Here is a 16664-nt window from a genome sequence, read left to right as displayed (position 1 = left end):
GCGAGAGCGTCAAAGTAGCCGGAAGTCATCAATTTTCAATGGGAGCCGGAGACGATAAGTGGCAGGGAGCAGGACGGCGTGTCTTCGCCGGTGTGGGCGTCGGGGAGAGTTAAAATCAAGTCAACTTTATGGTAATGAGCTATGACGCGGTTCGGCGGCAAGCAATCAGAATGTAGAAGTCCACCGCTTGAGAGGAGTGCAACTGTTCCCAAGGGTTTGATTATTGTGGTCGCCGGATTTCCAATTATTTGCAATGTTTTTTTACAGGAACATACATTAAAAAATTTACTGGCGAGTTACTGATGTGTATTAATGCTATATATATATATATATATACATACAGTTGAAGTCAGAATTATTAGCCCCCCTGTTTATTTTTTTCCCCAATTTCTGTTTGACGGAGAGAAGATTTTTTTTTAACACATTTCTAAACATAATAGTTTTAATAACTCATTTCTTATAACTGGTTAATTTTGTCTTTGCCATGATGACAGAACATAAAATTTTAATAGATGTTTTTCAACACACTTCTAAACAGCTTAAAGTGACATTTAAAGCCTTAACTAGATTAACTAGGCAGGTTAGGGTAATTAGGCAAGTTATTGTATAACGATTGTTTGTTCTGTAGACTGTTGAAAAAAATCTAGCTTAAACGGGCTAATAATTTTGACCTTAAAATAAAAAAAAAAGCTGCTTTTACTCTAGCCAAAATAAAACCAATAAGACTATCTCCAGAAGAAAAAATATTATCAGACATACTGTGAAAATTTCCTTTCCTTTCCCTACATCATTTGGGAAATATTTAAAAAAGAAAAGAAAATTCAAAGGGGGGCTAATGATTCTGACTAATAATTTATTTTATTTATTTATTTTTTTAAAGCGGGAATCTAATGCGACAAAACAAAACAGTATTGCTGCTTTAGGATATTTCAGACATATGGACACATTGGATAATTAAGTGGAGCAAAGCCACACCACATGCAACTTGATCTTCCTTTGTTGAATGAATTTAATAAAAGGTGCGCAACATTTTCACGCTAGAAAGCATGTTTTATGCAGGAATGTAACTGATATGATATGCTGCAACGGCCCTATTAAATACGAGATCAATGTTTGATGCTCTCGCCGCCGGAGCTGAAGGCAGACAGCGTTGTTGCCAAGGCGGCCAGAGCAACCTTTGACGTTCTCACCGCCTTCGGTGTGAACGGACAGTAAAGGTTGTTGCACACTGAATTCGAAATTTTCGTTCATAATTTTTGAACGTTAAAAAATAAATTTGATCTCATGTTGGGTGAATCATACTGACACACTGCCTCCAAAACTTTCGTCCAACATAAAAAACAAAACATTTCACATCTGAAAAAAGAGCTTTAAGGGGTGTTTTGACAGTTTAGAGCCACCGTACAGCATACTGGTTGGGGTGTGTGTGTCCATACATTTGATGTACTGCCCACAGACATTATAATAGAAAGCATGGTCCGCTATCACAGGGGTTCCCAAACTTTTCAGCTCGTGACCCCCAAAATAACAATTCCAGAGACTCGCGACCCCCATTATCCTTGTAGGTGGTTATAAACACAACAGTGCACACACAACTATATAAACAAGCTTATTGATAACACAAGAAAAGTGCAACAGTCTAACAAACATATAATTTTCATAGTCATTATTCATTTGGTAAATTTTATATTAATCTCACTTAATGAAAATGGTGAGTACACCGTTTACAGCACAAGACTGTTATTGGTTTACAAGTGCCGTAAAGGTGTCAAAATTTAACATTATGCTTTAAAATCAACTTGTTGCAACTAACACTATCGCTGTGTCATTAATCTAGCGTAATAACCCCAGGGCTCGCAATCCAATGGAAAAAGAATTCAAAGGCAGCTTTTTATTTGCATGTTGTTTTTCATGACACTATTAAATACTATTTTTATCTACTGTAGGTTATGCATAAAATATGGTAATTCTAATAGTTTAATAACATATATGATATTTTTGGAAATCACCAAGCGACTGCACAGGGGGTCCTGACCCCCACTTTGGGAACCACTGCGCTATCGGTCCATTGCTTTGATACATCAATGCAGCCGCACTGCCATCTATTATAATGTCTATAGTTACTACCAGTCTCTGTTCACGATTTGTTTACGTACGTAAATGTGTGAAGTGTCACAAGCAATGTATTAAAATTCCACAGATTCCTGAAATAAACACAATATGTGGCATATTCCTCTTTCTTTTTCTACTTTAGAGAAGAAAGAAGAACAAAGTATCACTACTTGAATGAACTGTAGTTAAATGCTTTGCGTTTGGCAGCACGATGGCGCAGTGGATAGCTTAATTGCCTCACAGCAAGAAGGTTGCTGGTTCGAGCCCCGGCTGGATCAGTTGGCATTTCTGTGTGGAGTTTACATGTTCTCCCCATGTTCACGTGGGTTTCCTCCGGGTGCTCCGGTTTCCCTCACAAGTCCAAAGACATGTTGTATAGGTGAATTGGGTAAGCTAAAATTGTCCATAGTGTATGTGTGAATGAGTGTGTATGGATGTTTCCCAGTGATGGGTTGCAGCTGGAAGGGCATCCACTGTGTAAAACACATGATGGATAAGTTGGCGGTTCATTCTGCTGTGGCGACCCCAGATTAATAAAGGGACTAGGCTGAAAAGAAAATGAATGAATGTTTTGCGTGTTTTCGTAATGGATTAATTAATACGCATCGGACTCAGTGTGCAAGGTTTAGGTATGTGACCAATTTTTCGGATAGGAATTAGAAAATATTGCATACTTCAGTGTGCGAAGACCTTAATTCTTTTATGCTCCTATATTTGCCAATCACGATATTGAAAAGAGTAATTGTGTGAATGGAAGTTGCAGATTTAGCATTTTGTAGAGGTAGAACATTTCAGATTCTAAAGAGCATTTGATTGGTCAGAAGATCTGATGACAAGCTAAAGTGCAGAGTGATGTCATCAACATCGTTGATCCATATTAGTGTGAGTAACTGCAAGTTTTTTAGACAATGTGTTAACGTTATATTTCAATTTTAATGATGTTATTAAAGTTTCAGTTTCATGTTATAGTAATATTCTTAAAAACATTATTTAAAAATGTCATTAGGTCATTCCATTCACATTATAATAACATTTTTTGTCTATCAATGTTACAACACTGTAACAAATGCTGGGTTCCACATAATTGCTTCATGTTGTCTCAACACAAATCGATTAAGTGAACATATGGTTTTAACAAATTGGAGTGGATTGAACATAAAACAATTAAAATGTCCCAAAAACTCAAAAGTTTAGTTGTTTCAGCTCATTTTAAATCAGTAGTTTAATCGAGCAGCAAAAATCTTGCTGAAGAATGTTCCAAAAGCATTACTTTAATAATGTTATGTGCTTTCAAGGAATGTTACAGAATGTTTTGAGAACATTCCCTGCCTATTAAATTTTTTGTAGAACTGCACATAAATTATAGCTGGGGTAGAAAGAAAGTGCAGCGAATTGAAAAAGTATAGTACTGGAGAAGGAGGCCCTCTCATTCTGAGCATTCTGGAAGAAGTGGCTGAGATGAAGCTGCCCAGCCCTACAGGAAACTCTGAGCCCAGGGGAAAAGGGAAAGACAAACAAGGGCAACAGCTGGGAGGGAGAGGAGACCAAAAGTTGTTGGCGATGGGGGCGGGGAGAGAGAAACAGAGATTTGGGGAGTGTGAGAAAGAAAGAGAGAGAGAGAGAGAGAGAGAGAGAGAGAGAGAGAGAGAGAGAGAGAGAGAGAGAGAGATAAGAGTTAGTCAAATATATCAGGTGTTCCTTAGCAAAGAAGCTGTTGGCAGAGGGGATGTTTGGTCAGGTAATTCCTGTTACCTTTATAGAAAGCGAGAGAGCAGAACACTAGAGCTTGATTTATGAGGTGAATGCTGTGGATATCACAATCAAGAACATTGAGAACTAGTACAGCCGCATATATAAATATACACCTTATATTTAACTCTCTTAATACTTTTAAAAACTATTTGCATCTTTTGCATTTTTAGGTCAGTTTTTATCTGAAGAAAGACTGTGATCAACAGCCTCACTCTTGCAGACTCTTTCCCTTTTCAAATGAAGACTGTTTGGTTCTTGGGCTGTAATTTATTGGATATCACTGAGGCCAGACAGAATCTGCGGACATTTTTTGCTATTTCTGCTGAGAATTTTGTAAAAAATCTGTGGATTTATGCAGAATTATTTTGGGAGTATAGTGACTAAAAACTTTTATTTTTTATTTCATTTATTAAGTTTTTAGTCACTATACTCCCAAAATAATTCTGCATAAATCCACAGATTTTTTACAAAATTCTCAGCAGAAATAGCAAAAAATCTGTGGATCTATGCAGAATTATTTATTATTTATTTAATGTTTACAATGCAAATCCATCTAGATCCACTTATTTGCTTAACAAAGCAAGTCTATCATATAATCTATCTACTAAAATACAGAAAACATAACTTTACAAACTGTATTGTAAATAAATGAAAACATATCATATTATTGTTACTGAAATTAATAAAAAAATGTACACACATTTACACAAGTAAATAAATAGGCTTAAAAATAGCCTAAAAATCTGCGGATTTCTGCGCGCACAGACTCCGTGTGGGCCTAGATATCACTTAATAATTATGTTAGTTGCATTGGGTTGCCATTTGTATGTGTGTGATTTTATGATAACATACACTTGACATATTTATTTGATGACAGCAAATATTTTGCGAAATTTTAAACTCGAAAAAAATGTATTAAAAAATATCAGTTAAAGTTATAGATATCATTTACTCACCCTCATGTGGAATTAAACATTTATGTGAGTTCTATCACATGGGTTTCTTTCTTTAGTTGACCACAGATGTTTTGAAGAATGCTGGATCCCAGTGCTTCACACACAGAGACTTTACTTGGGCGGGCGGCCTAGGTATATCAACGGCCGCCCAAGTATATTTTGTGACACAATTGTTTTACTATTATATCATCCTTTTACATTTTTCTATCTGCCCAATATAACCAAACATTGATTAAGTAGAGAAAAATTCTCACGTTTACTTGTTTCATACTGTGTGCGTGTGAACTGTCGACACTCCCATAGGTAATCTCACATGCTCTGCAGACCCACAGAGATGTGCCTTTTAGGGACTTAAAAAATGTCATCCGGCCGAGGTTTCTAAAGCTCCTAAAATGTCTGGAATTTGTCTTTTGTTTTCGCTTTCTAAAGCTGTCATTGTGTGTTTTTGCATGACCTTTTTTCTTAAGCATACTTGCGATTGGTTTTGCAGCTGACCGTGCACACAGTCGCGAGAGAAACATTAATTCAATCTAAACGACTTTACTATATACTTGAAGAAAACGACATGACTGGTCCAAACTGGCTGCAAAATATGAGTACACCATTAGTATTGGTTAATCAACGCATTTGCCTTATTTAAATGATCTACACATTTTAATCCTGTATTATAATTTTTAGAGATATTGCCTGTTTTTATTCCTTTTTCTATCCTTTACTTGTCATATGCTGTATATTTTATTAATTTTATCAATAGTTAATTTATTAGATATTTTACGTGCATATCTAAAATGCTTTGGCATTCAAGTTTGCTTTGAACTTGAGAGATAGAAGCAGATTACCTGTCAGTGGGTGCACATGGCTCCTGAATAACATAAAAGAAAGAGAAATAGTGGATTTCTTTTTTATTTCAAGTCTTTTTTACTTTAACCCATTGAAAATAACATTGTATAACAGGAGCTATGTTTCCGTCCAAAAATACGAATGAACTTTATGCTCAAAACTGGATTATCGCATTAAATACGTGCGAATAAAGCAGCGTCCAACGAGTCAAAGCGAACAAAATTTTCACTTCCTGATTAACTGGCGCCAAATATCAACAGTAAAAACTGAATTTTCTGCGGTAGGAGAAGCTGCGTCAATCTTTTCTTCATCTAATAAATGACTTGCGCCTCAGAAGGCAATCCTGACACGCAGTGAATGTGCGGTGGCGTTTGAAGGTGTCAGACGCGGAGCACAGACGCTCTTGATTCTGGAGGTCATTAATAATATAATAGCACTAATACTTAAACGGTTAAGGCATGTTAGAATGACCAAAACAACAGTTCAGATGGTTTACAGTGTGCTCAGCCTGCTGGTTTGTCCATTTACGCACATGTTCATCATCACATGATCTCTTGTAACCTAAATCACATGACCTTTTTTAATGCGCATACTGAAATGTGTGCGGTAAAAGTGTTTCCATCGTAGTTTCTGCACATCTTTTCTTATCGAGTAAATAGTTTATCCTACTCAGTTATGCGCATTTTCATAATTCATGCACATCATGGCGTTTACATCAACCGTTTTTTATGCGTATATGCAAAATGTGCATAAAAATAGGTGGATGGAAACATAGCTAGTGTCATATTAAACAGAGTTATTGTTAAAAATGAAATTATGTTTTGTTTGTCGCATATAGTTAACTATTTATTTAATGTGGGCAAAATGTGTGTTTCAGTGGGAAGTACTGTGGGACCCATCGACTTCCATAATAGGAAAAAAAATCACTATGGAATTCAATGCAACCAGCATTTTTCAAAGTATCTTATTTTGAGTTCAACAGAAAAAAAAAACTTAAATTGTTTTTAAACAAGCGAAGGTTGAGTTACTGATGACTGAGTTTTCATTTTTGGGAGAACTATCTCTTCAACAATATTTAAACGAGTACTTAATCCCAAAATAAGGTTTGTCTGTTCATTTACTACAATGTAGCACTAGAAGATATATTTTTGTGGAACAATAAAGTCGTTTTTTTATATAACTATCATATGCAGCAGGAGTTTTGCTTCTTTTTTTATAAAATAAAAACTTTTTTTAATGATCTGCTGAAAATAGTGACCTACATCTTGGGGTTTAAGGTTTGTATGGTGAAATAATAATTAAAAACTGTTTAAATACTGCTCTCATATGATCTGCATCTACACCACAACTACTGTACATTTATCTAGATTTAGTTCAGAATCCGTTTTGAGAAAGAAGCTGTAGGTTGTATTGTAGGTTGATTGTTGTGGTGGATCCCAGCCAAAGCTGTACAGGGCAGACAAGGAGAACTCTCAGGTTACACTGCAAGCACATGCCTGGAGAAAGAACACCTACCCCCCACCTCGTCCCTCCAACAACCACAAGCCTCCAGTAATCCATAGAAACCTACCGCTGCTATATACCTATATCACGCTGCGCCAATTCCTCTCCCCAAGTTATGCAAAGCAGCGTGAACATGGTATGGAATCCATTATTCAAAGTGCATTACCATTTGATCAGGGCTTCTCCACCACGTCGGCACCCTCATGAAGATTTCATGCAAATGATTTTTGGATATGAAGCCCATTGAGTGGTGCATTGTGAATGGAGCGGCGCTGGTGCCCTGCGTTTATGGGTTTTTGTGCCCCTGCTGCTCGGCTGTTTCCAGGCTTAGATTACTTTGGCTCTTCCAAACTGTGCTTGACCTTATAAAAGATCAGATTCACATCAGCAAGTCTTATGAGTTTGGTCATTTTTGTTATTATTAAGCTGTTAAATGCTGTTTAAGGTGTTTAGCCGCACATTTAAACCAAATGTTTCTTGTTGTTCTTGTTTTGTAACGCACAGCTATGGAAAAATAGTGTCAACTAAGGCCATACTTGACAAGACCACCAACAAGTGTAAAGGTAAGATGTGCTGAATTTATTCATCTTTAAAGGAATACACTGTAAAAAGGTGGTAACCTGCAATTCATACTTTAGAGTAGAGCTGCACAATATATTGTTTCAGGAATGTGCACATCTGTAATAGTAACATTGCAGGTTCTTCAATGTCAATAAGGATTATTCTTGTCCAGGAACTTGTAGATTAATGGCAAATTTGAACCATTGTGGATTTAAGTTCATATTTCACATTTGTTTTTTGTTGTTTTCTGTCAAACGTATCGAGCGAGAAACAATAGCATTTGTAGCTTTAAGATTGATTAAATAACTTTTTACAGTGAAGACTGCCATTTTACATTAGATTTTTAAATATATGTGTCCAACTGCCAGTAAGACTTAACTGACAAATATAAAGCACTTTTTTTTCTCTTATTTGTTTGCCCTCCCCACAAAAAGAGTTCTTCACAAATAGAATTATTCAATACATATGGTGAAATATATTTCATATCGCAATGTATATCGCTGAAGCATATAATATTGGAATGTAGGGTTGTCACGATACTGGAATTCGGCAATAATCGATACTTAAACTTTAAAAACGTCCACTTCCTGCGAACATTTGAGCGCGTTCTTAAACGCCGCTGATTTGCTGCTTGTGTTCACGTGCTCAACAGAAATGACTGTGATTGGCTGTGAAGGTCATCAGTTCACCAAACTCACCACTGTTTACAGAGTGTACATATAGATACAGGGACACTGGGGTGTTTTAAATCAGTCAATAAACTGACATAGGAGCGATCTGCTGATGAATCGTGGCTTTAAAGCACTCCAGTGTCCCTGTATCGGTGGGTACACTCAGTAAACATCGGTGAATTCGGTGAACTGATGACCTTCATGGCCAACTACAGTCATTTCTGTTGAGCATGTGAACACAATAGCAAATCAGCAGTGTTTAGGAATGCGCTCAACAGCGCTCAAATGTTAGCGGGAAATGGACATTTTAAAAATGAGAGAATCAATTGGTACCAAATTCCAGTATCGCGACAAACCTATTGCAATGCCATTTTTTCAAAACCCTTAAAGGACAGTTTTTAAAACCATTTTTAGACCAGAAAAATTATTTTGAATGTATGAATTAAATTGATTCAGAGGCATAAATGTTGTTTTTATTTGCATAAAATAAAATAAAACTCATTCAATTCCAAGAATTATGAATTCCAGCATCTGAGAAAAAAAGAAAACACATCAGAATCAAGACAAACTCAAAATTTTAAGTTATTAACTTGGATTTGCAATCTTACAGTTTTGCTTTCATCCCTCAGAATTGCAACTTTATGTCTTGCAATACAGGTTTATAGCTATCTAGCCATTTATACTTTGCAAATCTAAGTTTATATCTGTTCGTTCAGATTTGTTTTCCTTTGAATTGAGAGATCTAAATGTACAATTGCAAGTTTATGTCAATATAAATAATAATAATAATAATAATAATAATAATATAAATAACCTTAATTTGATGTATTCATGTTGTAATATGGAACTTCTATCTAGTTTATTTGTTAGCTTTTTGTGTAGTTCCCTCCAAAATTAAAAGGTCTAATTTTGTTAAAACCTGTACGACATTCTTTCACACAAAAAAAGACATAACAAGCCGTTCTATTTCTTAACATAAGAGCTGGCAACTTCCAAAAATGCTTTTAAAAAGCCACATATGTGATCCATATGACTAGGGCCAGACAGAATCTGCGCACAACTTTTGCTATTTCTGCGCAGAATTTTGTAAAAAAGCAGATTATGCTGAATGATTTTTGGAGGTTTTGGAGATTTTTGTGACTAAAAATTAAATAAAATATTAAATAAAAAGAATATATTTTTTACTTTTATTTAATGTTTACAACGCAAATCCAATTAGATCCACTTATTTGGTAAACAAAGCAAGTCTTATAATATATCTACTAAAAGCCATAAAATATTACTTTATAAACTGTATTGTAAATAAATCATATAAACACTTTCATATTAGTCAATATTATTACTAAAATTAATTTAAAAACTGAATAAATATAAATTTGCACACCTTTACACAAGTAAATAAATAGACTCAACGATGTGCTTAAAATCTGCGTAAATTCTGCACACACAGATTTTGTGTGGGCCTATATATGACCAAGTCACTGACAATAGCTTCAACAAGAAACAAACTGAGATATCAGGCATCATTAGCACAAAATCCTGCTTGGAAGCTGTGGTTGCTTTTCACTTCCATTGGATTCAGCTTGAACAATCTTTGTGTGTGTGTGTGTGTGTGTGTGTATTCCACGTATAAAAGAAAGTCATATAAAAAAACATATTTAAAACAAATTAAATTACTTTAGGTTAACTTCAGCTTGTGGGAGTGTTTTAAATATATCTATTTTATCTCTAGCAAATGCGTGCTGATGTAACAGCAATGAGATTGGTATTGCATAACCCTGCATCTGTCAAGTAGACCAATGCTATTACATTCATGTGTTAGTGCATCTGTGCATGTGTGTCTGTCTGTCTGTGTGTGTGTTTGTGTGTGTGCACGACTATATAGTTAAATTGGTATGATAGCTCCTTTCTCGAGTGGTACAGAGAGATTACCAGTGTGAGCTAAGGTGCAGAGGAGTGATAGGGAACGCTATTGGCTTAACAACTAAACTCTAAGCAGTGATCACTGATCCTCTGTGTGTGTGTGTGTGTGTGTTCAGGCTATGGCTTTGTGGATTTCGACAGCCCGGCCTCTGCACAGAAAGCAGTAACAGCGCTAAAGGCCAGTGGAGTTCAGGCTCAGATGGCAAAGGTAAGAAAACAGTGGCAGTAAAACACCCTGCTCATACTTACTACAAATCTGCTGAAACACTTTGAAACACAAGAACACCACTATTATAATAATTGTCATACTTAGGTTTGGAATTTGAACAAACCCATAGGCTAAAGAATTCAACTTTGGCACAAAACTTGTCACGTACCATTTGTGGTACACACGTGAACGTCTCAACTCATGAAGACTGATGAGGAAGCGTGTTATTATATTTCTTAACAGCTTGTTGGCTTTGTTTACAATGGAGGGGGGACTGGAGCTACGTAGAATGACTAGAATTTCATCTGTCAGGTCAAACTTACACTAAAATCTGCTTATACATTGTGGTGCGATTATCTTTTCAACAGTATTCTGTTCTGATCTACTCCAGTTGTGTCAAAAATGGCTTTTCCACTCATGCCGATGTTCTACAGACCATTGTCTTTATATATATAAATATATATCAGGGGTACCCAAACTCTGTCATGGAGGGCTAATGTCCTGAAGAGATTAGTTCTTAGAACTAGCTTCAACACACCTGCCAGGACATTTCTATTATACCTAGAAAGAGGTATAGCTAGTTCTGGTGTGTCTAATTGGAGTTGCAGCTGAAATCTGCAGGACATTGGCACTCCAGGATTAAATTTTGGGCACCCCTTATATAGAGTACAGTGAAAATGTTTTAGGTCAATATTTAATCTGTTGTTTTACTGATGGTGTAATGGACATATGTGACTCAACCACAAAACCAGTCATAAGTGCACATTTGCTGTCATTTTTTTAATTAAAATTTATGAGGGTGAATAAATGATCTTTCAGTTGACAAGTGGTTTATTAGGAGTTCGTTTAGGTTAGAGTTTGAATTATTTTGGTTTAATTGTTTAAGAAATGTGAAAAGACTATGTTGAAGAGAGACTGTTTGTCCTGGTTTGAGCTATATTTCTACCAGTGTTGTTAGCAATATTGTCTGAATTGAGATTTGTGAATGTTGAACAGTAAAGATTTAATCCATTATGCCATTCCTTCTGGAAAGGACTTCAGTGGTAATAGTTTTCATTTTCAAAATGATAATGATCCACTAATTGACGTGAAATCCTATTTGGAGAAAGAAAACAGCTGATGAAACACAACACAGACAGTCATGAAATGGCCTCCACATGGTCCAGACCTGAAAATTATAGAGGCTGTATGAGATCACTTGGACAGAAAAAGAAATACACGGCACTCTAAACCTAAAGAAGAACTCTTTTAAGAACTGCTAAAAGAAGCCTGATATTACACAGCACAGTATTTCAGAAAATGTCAGGACAATTAGAACATAACATTTCAAGCTGTGCTTGGTGCCAAGGGAAGCACATTAAACATAGCCTTTTGCTTGAAGAGGAAATGTTGTGCTGTTGTTGTTTTTTGGACATATTTCCTATATTTACTGTTTGTTTTTAATAAAGAGACTGATTGATGATAATATATTGTAAAAAAAAAAGTCTTGTATAGTGCTTAGGACGTTTGCACAGTACACATTGTTTTTTCACTGATGTTTGATAAGACAGAGGAGAGGGAAACAGGAATGAATGGGGAGCAGAGAGAGGGGAAAGATTGGCAAAGGACTTTGAGGTGGTAATCAAACTCGGGTACACATGAGCACCTCAGTCCTACATGTCAGTACACTTAACCACTAGGATATTGGCATCAACTACAAACCATTCTCGGCCCATAATTCTAGGCACATGTGCATGTGACTTCACCATTCTATTGGCAGGCTGCCAGTTTCTTCAAACCTGCTAAACGAAAGCATGCTATTTCTTTTTTCTGTTATTTAATTAGGTAAATATAAGACGTTCACAATGTAGGTTCAAGAGGAGTCTAATCATTCAGGCATGTCAATCAATATCACATGGCTATATAAGCAGCAACCACTGCACTGTGATAGCTGAAATCTTTTGTCCGGCATCCCACCACTTTCCACCTCCTCCTAATCAGTCTTTCTCTTTAGAAGTACACTCAAAGGACGGTTTTAATGCATAGCTTAATTCGAGCCTCAGGATGGTCAAGCCTTTTTTGAGGAAAGTTCGTTATACCATTCCGGCGAACTCATGAACAGAAAAAAGGAGGCCCCAAAGCAGAAATATCTGATTATTGTCCATAGCACTGTTTACAGTACATTTGTGTTAACATGGTTAATGGTTATGGCCAAGTAAAGAGAACTGTTTAGGCCAATAAAGTGTAAAAGCAGCTAAAGCTTTCTATTTACGACAATCTTTTTATTTTTCATTAAATTTACGCTTTTGGCAGACACTTTCATTCTAAGCAAATGGATTGAAGGTACAGATTTGATTAGTTCTTGTTTTCCTGGAGAATCAAACCAACAACCTTGGCGTTGCTAGTGACATGCTCTGCTATTTTGGAAGCGTAGCACTGTAGCCAGTCACAGACGAGTCATGACCAATCAGAAACAATTAAATAAGACCATGACACAAAATAAATCAGCATAGTGACACTCAAAACATGTTTTCTTTAGCCTCAACTCACTGAGCACTCTCACAAATACTTATTTTAATAAGTTACTTATTTTAGTAAGATACATATATGATGTGTGTACGGATAACCACATTTGTCAAAAAAAAAAAGTGTGGTTGGTACATTTTTTATGTTTTTTTTTAAAGAAGTGCTCACTAAGGCTTCATTTATTTGACCAAAGGAAAAACAATAATATTGTGAAAGTAATTGTAAAAGTAACTGTAAAAAATGTTATAATTTTAATTATTCCTGTAGCATCAGTCTTCAGTGACACATAATTGTTCATAAATAATTCCAATGTGCAGATGTTCTGTATCTAGTGTAACTACTGTGTTGTATTTTCGTGGAAACATTCATTCATTCCTGTAAAAAAGATCTTGAATCTTTGGAAAAAAATGTGTTATTGGTCATAGTCTATTTTTAATTACATTCTACAGATATGCACTCATATTTGTGTAACTTTATTTTTCGTTTTGGTTATTCTCACTAATAACACAATATTATCTGATTTAAGAGGACGCTAATCAACGTTGAAAGTAAATACCGGCGCTCACTTTAGCGTAGGCCGGCATGATTATTTCAGCACACTTGACCTGTCTGTGGGTGTTGAGCCATGAAAATGGAGCTGGTGTCCCCATTAGGCTCACGCAGATCTGCCATTGAGAGCGGTTCAAAGCAAGTGCCTGAGGAGTGTTTGTCCCGTTTCTGCTCCTGCGTGGAGCTCCGGCTCTACAAAGAGGTTGTGTGTTCTGTCTTTCACCCATGGCTGAGTCACTGTCTGAGCAGCTTGGCTGGTAGAGCCGCACTCCCTCCATAGAGGACCGGGTCCTGCAGGCCAGCGCCAAACACTCACACTCAGACCCTCTCATTATTTTACCTACTTTTTATGGGCTTATTGAAGCTTATGTAGACCCGTTGGGGGAATCACACAAAAAAACATGTCCAGATCATACACTCTTAAAAATAAAGGGTTTTTCGTAGCTATGCAATAGATGAACTATTTATGGTTCCCTAAAGAACCATTTAGCACACATTTCTTGAAATAATCCTTAGTTTAACATGCAAAATGTGTAAGATGTAAACAACCATTGGAGGAACTGAAAGGTTCCATGGATGCACAAGGTTCTTTATGGAACCATTAATGTCAATAAAGAAACTTTTTATTTATTTATTTATTTTTTTATGTATTTCACAGCAAAATTAAAAGAAAATGATCAACATTTTAATATGAATAATATAAATGTTATATTTCTTATATTATTATTTTTTTTATTGTAATAATATTTTAATGATCATTATCTTTTTATTAACCAACCATGGTTTCTGCAGGTTTCAAAAAGGCTAATATTAAGACCTTTTTAAAACCATGAAGAATGGAATTTCAGACTTATTGGGGGCTAAATGCTAAGGATTTGTTTATGGCCCAGCAAGAAAAAATGTACTTGCCCCATCAAAAAACTAATTCTAATTAGCTATTTCTTAGCCACACATTTTGAATAATGTGTCAAAACAAGCAGACCCTAGTTGTATTCAGAATTTTTTTTCAACGTAACAAAAAAACTCTTTAAAAACTAAATGTATGGACAACAGACTAAGTTGGACAACAACAAAGTTATATTGAGATGTATTGTTGTAATTGGATGTGTGTTGGATCGATTGGGTAGCTTTGCATAAACAAGGGGAAATTAAGAACTGTTTAAAATGATTTAAGACCTACAAGACAATATTTCAGTGAATTTAAGATTTGTTTAAGACCCTGCTAGCAGTTGACTTTTCAATTAAAGTTTTATCCCCTTCCCAAGTATGAAATATTTTTTGTAGTTTTTTTTATTTAATATGATTTTAATTTTGTTTATTGGAAACATAACACAATTGCAATAATTGCAATAAATATTAAATAGTGTAATAATACTAAAAACAGTGAGTACATTTACATAGACGCCAATAAGCTGATTATAATACGTTTGAGACAATACTCCGATTAAGAGTCTACCATGTAAACAGTGATTCTCTACACCTACCGAGTCAGTGAAGGACCACAGACACTTGCATCGTGAAATGCGAAGGTCTTTTTTTCCATTTGGCATGTGGTATCAAATTCCATTAAAACTACACACTTCCAGCAGTTCATACTTTCATCTAATATCTCATTTGTCACGAAAGGGCATGCATGAAACATTCCTGAATGAAAGTGAAAGTGCCAAACTGCAGTTAAAGTTGACAAATTAAAAATGAAACGCTCAAAATTACATGAAACTCCAGAGAAAATGTAAATAGCGTGGTGACAATGACGTTAATCGAATTATGTGCTATAACATGTAAAAAGGGATCATGAAAGGAACATTTAAAAAGCAGCTCATGTAAACATGTTAATCATATTATTGTCTTATTCAGATTAAGGCAAATAATTTGATTACTGATGTCCATGTAAACAGTCTATGTAATACAGACAAAAAATCTAATCAAATTAAAGAGGGTACCACAAATATACGCATAATTTAAACATTAAAATCTTTCAACGAAAATTAATTACTGAAATAATGAGAAACGTGAACAGTTGATTGTGCTCAAAATAATTTTGCAATACAAGAATGCCAAAAAAATTCAATTCTGAGAGAAAGATTTTGTGAGATTCCCCCATTTAATCTGTAGATCAGCGTTAAAAGGGCAACCTCTTCACACAAGAGCATCACCGAGCACCCGTCTTAATTACAGCCATTTTCGAGTCTTTTAGTGACCTGACCTATTTAAGAGTCTGTTGAGGCAATTGCCGTGGGTTTTCCTCCTCCTATTCACTCTGTGGAAGAAGGCACCGTCTCGCGGCACGATTAGATCAGTGCAAAAATCACCTTCATCGCAGGTCACTGCAATTAGACATTTATTATTCATGGTGGCGAGATGAACTGCTAATGCATTTACAGCTCACATTTTAATCTCATCTGCACACCAAAGCAATGAATATGCAAATCAGCAGCGGGGTGAGCTGGAGGTTTGCTGTCTTGCAGGTATCTTTACTGTCTTAGTGACTTGTTTAGACAAGAAACTCACAGCTCAGGCTTCAATGATAATGAGCTAAATTAATTTGAGATGCATAATATGATTAAGGGGGTTCCTAAAGTTAAAAAAACTCATGCAGGAACTGGGTAATCTGCAGTAGACATGCAAGCACAAGCTTTTTTGCATCTGTTAATTTAAAGTTGGAAAGGTGTGATTTTTACTGTATGCATATTTGCTGTCATGCCTGCAGCTTCAAATGAAGCTAATTGGGTGTTTATATGATAATGAGTTGACTCTGTGCTGGCCTTGAAAACAGTTGGGTTTGACGCTTTTTCTTGAAAAACAATTTGATGTCTAAAAGGTCTGAGTAATTGTGCAAAGCTAAGAGACAAATAAAGAAATGCCGTCTTTTTTTACTGTTCTTTTAATATTTTCTATGAATGTATTTTTGGAAAGAAAAATGCAAGGTTAATATTGGAATGTCTTGTTTGCACAAATTAATCAAATGTAAAAGGTTAATTGTTACCTATTTTACAAGTAGTTTTTCTTGTATTTAAATTAAGTCGATTCAGACTTTATTCCACAAAGTATATACTGTATTTCCAACGCAATCTCACGGCAATT

General features: G+C 35.6%; 1 protein-coding gene across 2 annotated transcripts in view; it reads left to right on the top strand.

Annotated features, from left to right (window-relative positions):
- Positions 1 to 16664, top strand: part of rbms2b (RNA binding motif, single stranded interacting protein 2b) — a 52582-nt gene that overhangs the window by 23998 nt on the left and 11920 nt on the right. For both annotated transcript variants that reach the window (XM_056449196.1, XM_056449195.1), the window contains exons 3-4: positions 7668 to 7726; positions 10435 to 10526. In XM_056449196.1, the coding sequence (XP_056305171.1) occupies positions 7668 to 7726; positions 10435 to 10526 (151 nt within the window). The remainder of the gene's footprint in view (positions 1 to 7667; positions 7727 to 10434; positions 10527 to 16664) is intronic.

This window comes from Danio aesculapii, chromosome 23 (assembly GCF_903798145.1).
Source record: "Danio aesculapii chromosome 23, fDanAes4.1, whole genome shotgun sequence".
In the NCBI taxonomy this organism is placed as follows: Eukaryota; Metazoa; Chordata; class Actinopteri; order Cypriniformes; family Danionidae; genus Danio; species Danio aesculapii.
Note: the sequence above shows the minus strand (reverse complement) of the source record. Positions and strands in the feature narration are given on the sequence as shown.